Here is a 5,747-nt window from a genome sequence, read left to right as displayed (position 1 = left end):
GACTACACTAAATGTCATCTTCAACATGTTAAATAAGAAGAAACACAAAACTAGAGATCTCTACACGTGACAGCGGCACGGCGCTATATGAGTGGGGGGAAGCAGCAAAGCATCAGGACCAGTTGAGAGTCAGTCAGAGCTCAACCTCAGCAGCGCGCAAAACGCAGACTCACTCACTCACTCACAGTCAGTCAGTCAGTCAGTCAGTCAGTCACCGGCTCTCATTTTCCGCTTTAAAGAAATCAACACATGTGAGTTTGTTTCTGCTGAGCTGCAGGACGCAGGACAGGACAAACTCGAGTGAGGAAACGCAGGTAAAACGGAATCTAAGCTTTTTTTTTTTTTCAGAGAGGAGGAAAGGAAACCCACACACACTCTCTCAAACACACACACACACACACACACCCCTTCACCGCGACCACCTTTTTCCTCCTCCTCGGACCTCTGTTCTCTTCTGGAGACACAAGTTTCTCACACAAGAGGGATGCTGCATGTTCCCGAGCCGCACTTGCACTCAGAGGGAACCTAAAAGTGGAACCAGAGCGGAATTACACTCCATCTGATGCAAGGTATACACCGACACGTTATTTCACGGAGCGTCCTGGTGACTATTACGCACGGTTGCGCTTAAATTTTTTGGGGGAAAGATTTTGCTTTTTTTGAGAATTGCCTTTAAATCTGTGATTGTTCCAGCACATTAACACACAGATGAGCTATTCATTTTTTTAAAAAATCCCCCTTCTTATCGCCCCCAAGCATCATTGTTTAGGAAGGTGTTGATTTCATTACACTGTTATCACAGTAACCTCCTTTGTCATTCTCCCCGCAGCGCACCAAAACGGACACTTTTAGTGACTGGAGGATCAGCGCGCTTCATAAAATGATCCCAATCGGCGACGTGATAACATGTCGCATCTCGTCTGATGTTTGACACATTTGGGGATCGACTAAAGAAACTGGAGGAGAACATTACAAAGTCAGAGAATTCATCCCGAGCCACGCTGGTACCTTTTTACTGGAGTCCGAACAACAGATCGCCGTCCAGATGCAGTTTCGACTTTTCTCATTTGCCCTGATCGTATTGAACTGTATGGAGTACAGCAACTGTCAGGCGCCGTCGCATCGCTGGAGGAGAAGCAAAAGAGGTAACACGGGGGTTGTAGGCTAGAGGTCTTTAAGAGCAGCATCTTTAACAGATGGCCAAAGAGTTTGTGTGGGTCACGAGAGGCAACGGTCCCGAACAAGGGTGCTCACACACATTCTGTTAAAGTCCGTCTCCTTCTCCACCAGCGCGTACATTCTCTGTAGGTTCCCACAGAGCACAGTGCGCACAGAGCAGGCGGGAAGTCAGACATCAAATGTTGATAACGAACTCTTTTCTGATTTCTTAAAAAAAACCGCACAGGTGAGAGTTCAACGATCCAACACAGACTATGAACCAGGAGCGTTCCAGAAATTAACGCTGAAAGAATCTTGCAGTCTCAATCCACAGTTCAGTCTTGCAACATCTGCATGTAACTTATTAACCGACTCAAAGAAGATTTTCAACATTATGTAACGATTTTCAGAGCCGGTAGCTAATGCGTAAAATGTGCGCAAAATTGCCAAAGCGTTGTGGCTATCCAAAAATTAATATTCAAACATGTTGCGTCAGTGGATTGGCTAATCGTATTGAAACCACGCTGTCAGACAGATTATTAACGTTACTTCCCGATGCTGTGCCCACAACAAAAGGCTCTCTATGTTATTTACATGTGAAACTGCTAAAAAGCTGCCGGTGCGGATCGCTCTATAGAGAGCAGACGGCTTATACAAGAGGAGGGGGTCGTTATGGTGGGAGTTATTTAATGAATAGATACGGATTCGCCTTCCCTTGACTTATGAATTGCACATCTCCACTCCAGCCCCCTAAGCTGGTTTTAATTGATCTCATAACCACTTTGAACAGTTGGTAGGAAACCCGCATAACAATCGCTCAGCGGAGGCGCAGGAGGGGGATCAGCCCCTTTGTAAATACTACTCTATACTCTGAATGAATGAGGAGACAGTGGGATTAAGGAAAGTGCCCCCCCCCCAACACACACACACACCAGAAACTGTGACATAACACATCACCAAGTTCCTCCACAAGAGGAGACGCACAGAGACACCGTGAAGTGGACCTTTTTGGGCAGCTATTAACATTACGCATAGTGCGGTGGTACAGTAGAAAAAGTCATTTAAAGTCAAGAGAGAGGGGGTCTTGTAAATTGTAAGGCAATCACAGATTTAATCATATGCGCTGCGTGCCAGGGGGAACCTCCACACTCTGCGAGCCCTCCACTGCCCATCTGCAAATAATCAGGCAATCACTGCGGGGTACTGGCACACACACGTTTTTCAGCTCCTCTGTGTGTTTCTTTCTCCGAGGACTACGTGATCTTAGATAGCACATAGGAGATGGGATGTAATTTTCTTAGTATGATCAACCTTTGTTTGGAACTGCTTAAATCTGGAGTGTGTTTTTTGGATGGATAAGCAAGAAACCCCAGTCTTAACGTTTGCAGTAGCTGCCTCTTTATGTGTGTGGTGTTTGTGTGTGTTAGAGAGAGAGAGAAAGGCAGAGAGGGGGTTGTGGTGGTGGGCTAACCAGTGGGGATGAGATCAAGAGGTTAACTTACACATTTGACCTCAAGAACAGCTTTGGGCTGAGCACTATAAGCTACACATTGTTACCGCCAGCTCTCTGAACGGATGTTACACTTGTCAAAGTAATCCCATGCAAATATGTACAGGTTTTATAGTATTGCAAGTGTATATGTGTGTGTTTGAGGAGGGGGGAAACAGCCAAAAGTGCCATTCTAGCAGGCTGTGGCAGCCGGCCAAGTTTTTGGTATTTGCTTCCTTCCTTTATTTATCACAGTCATATTGAAAGAAGCATGTGTAAGAGATCATTGTCCAATAGACCCAGAAATGCTTGAATATTTTTCTAGCCCTCAAGGTTCCTGTGACAGCTTTATACACAGCCTGTCTAGCATGCACGGAGAGCTATCCAAACCGTTCAGGAGTGTTGAGACCCAGACACGTTCGAAAACTCAATTTGGCCACACTCTGCTCCCCAGGCACGACTGTTTTGTGTGTAACAACATACATGATTTAACAAATGTCTTTCTCCTTTTGACGGGCATGAAAACGTCTCACTATTAATATACTGCGCGCATGTAGCCACATGACCAAGTGAGGTGTAAGGGATTGAGATGCCATTATAATTAGGGGATGTCAAGGAGAAAAACAGTCATTGCGTATGACTCGCGCCCGCTGAAATGTATGAGTAGAGTCGAGATTGGGATCTTTGTGTGGTTTCTGGGCTGATCTTGTCTTGCTCACTCACTGCATGGCATGACCCAACCTCCCACTTGGCTGCGGTAACTGTACATATACATTTTTTTCATGTAAAACAGATGACAAAACATATTAAATTTACACCTCCTTACCCCCTATCCTGTCCATTAGAAGCAGGGAAATGATGCCAATGAGCCCTTCTATGATATCATAGCTAGACACAAGGGTATTACTTTTCATTTTTATTCTCTGGCTAATGATGCCACCTGCTGACTACATAAAATCAGGCTTGTGTACCAGCGCTGCCTGAAGGAACAGAGACACGCAGTGGGGCCCTAAGACATTTAAACAGGTAATGAATAGGTAATAGCAGTCAAGAGTGGTGAAAAGTTGTCATGTGATACCGTTAACCCTTCCGCATCTAGCCAGAAAATCCCAAATTTGAATTCCCAGCAGGCCGCAGCATGTTTCAGATCACATTCAACTGTGTAATCTGTTACTTTAACAGCGTTCCCAGATGTTCTGAAGGACAAAAGTGATTAGATGAAGCCAGTGCAGCCTAAGCAGGGCAGAGAGAGTGAGGTCAGAGATGCATGACATTTTGTACCGCTGATGACAGTCAGCAACGAGGGTGTGCGTGGCGAGTTTGCGATGCCAAAATACACAGAGAATACTCATGATTTGTGGCTGAATATGTGTTTCTTTCAACAAAGAATCCCATAAAGAGTGTGTGGAAACCTGATCCTCTCAGTTATTTGACGCTTGTAAATTGACTTTGTGGTTTCAGTTTGTTGATAATGAAAAGAAGATAATGGGGAAGTGTTTTTGGGTTGAATAAATGTAAAAAAAAAAAAGAAAAAAAAAGAGCAATCTTTGGATTGCAGATAAGCAATTCAAATGCTGTGGCCTCCCTTTCTAAGCCGTAGAAAATCAGGCCTTAGCGTGCTGAAAGCTCACACAAAAGCTCCAGGTTTGTGGATGTAAGTGTTAATGTTGGAACCTGGTACTTCAGCGCAATATAATACGTTGATTAAGTGCCTAACGGGGAGAGGGAACACTCCAAGAGGCTGCTTTTAAACAAGCCTTGCCACTCTTGCCTTTGGAAAAAGTGAAAAAGCCCCACAGATGGCATGTCTGTTAACAAGGCTTTCTCACATGATGCCACTCTAATCCAGGTGATGTGAGCCTTGCATCCTGACATGTTTTTTATTCCATAAAACAGAAAGAGTTTGTGTATTTGATTCATGTGAGGCGTCAGATTGATCGCTTGTAAAGAAACGCTGAAAAGTGATCTGAGATTTGACAGCCTGGAGTGGCAGCAGCCCTCCCTCCTTCTCGTCGTCCTCGGAGACTGTGCTGCTTGAGGAGGAGGTGGGGGCTTTTTATGGGATGAGGAAGGCGCATTTAAGCAGATCAGCTGGAAACGGCTGAATGTGAACAGCATCACCTGAGAGGGATTACAGCGAGCCGAGTCTTGACCTGAGCCGGAGCTCCGGCGTCAAGGAACAGTGCTCTGTCTTTTCGCTCCCAGGCCCCATCAGCCAATCCTCCATAAGTGTAAATCTGTGTGTGAGTGTATGTGTGCTCATGTGTGTGTGCTCAAAGTTGCGTGTGTGTGTGTGTGTTAGAGGAAAAAAAATGCAAGGAGATACATGGACACCCTGCAGGTGCATGTTCCTGATGCTCTAATCAAGACATCAAGTTCAGAACAACGTACACTCCCAACCTTTCGACCAATCACGTCCACGGTCTGTCTCGGGAATTATCATGGCCATTAAGGACAATGATTCACTTATGTGCTGTATTGATAAATCACATTAGTCTGACCCAGCCTCCGAACTCTGTCGAAAGACTAGCTCCTTGTTTGACCTACTAACCCATGCATGTCGATCCTGGCCTGTAACGCAGCTCCTGCTCCGAGTCACAGCGGTATCAGATGAAGCTGGTGAAAGGCTCCTCAGTGCGTTCATGCCATGCTACACTGCCGAAAAACCCCAGCAGAGGAAAAAACATGCAGTGGCATGAACTTTCTACTGGAGAGAAAGAGGCACAGACAGAGATTCTTTCAGGCACCACGTGATAAAGTGATCTGTTTCACTTTGTCTTTGTTTTCCCATGGAAAGAAAACTCTATTTTAGAAATTAGTGAATTTAACTCAGCATGATGACCCTTTATCCTGTGTTTATGTATTAGGAACCTAGTGGGGCAGGAATGAGGTGGGATGAGAGATTCATATTCATCTATCTATTCTTTGGGTGCTGTTCCAAGAGTAGAGCAGGATCCATTACACATGGATGACAAAGCTTGTTTTGTAACACTTCTGCACACTTACATCTATCATATCACAGCAAAAAAAAAAACATCCATTGTGAGCAGATACGGCCCCCTCCTTTTCCTTTTCTTATTTTATTTTTTTCTTTTTGGGA

General features: G+C 44.9%; 1 protein-coding gene across 2 annotated transcripts in view; it reads left to right on the top strand.

The window, feature by feature from the left end:
* Nucleotides 1-6: 6 nt before the first annotated feature.
* rspo2 (R-spondin 2) overlaps nt 7-5,747 on the top strand; it is a 56,979-nt gene continuing 51,238 nt past the window's right edge. Inside the window, exons 1-2 of one of the 2 annotated variants that reach the window (XM_010740366.3) lie at nt 7-569; nt 830-1,145. In XM_010740366.3, coding sequence (XP_010738668.1) covers nt 1,046-1,145 — 100 coding nt within the window. In that variant the 5' untranslated portion in view covers nt 7-569; nt 830-1,045. The remainder of the gene's footprint in view (nt 570-829; nt 1,146-5,747) is intronic. The other variant, XM_019269152.2, reaches the window with a different exon arrangement.

This window comes from Larimichthys crocea, chromosome XIII (genome assembly GCF_000972845.2).
Source record: "Larimichthys crocea isolate SSNF chromosome XIII, L_crocea_2.0, whole genome shotgun sequence".
Taxonomy (NCBI): domain Eukaryota; kingdom Metazoa; phylum Chordata; class Actinopteri; family Sciaenidae; genus Larimichthys; species Larimichthys crocea.
Note: the sequence above shows the minus strand (reverse complement) of the source record. Positions and strands in the feature narration are given on the sequence as shown.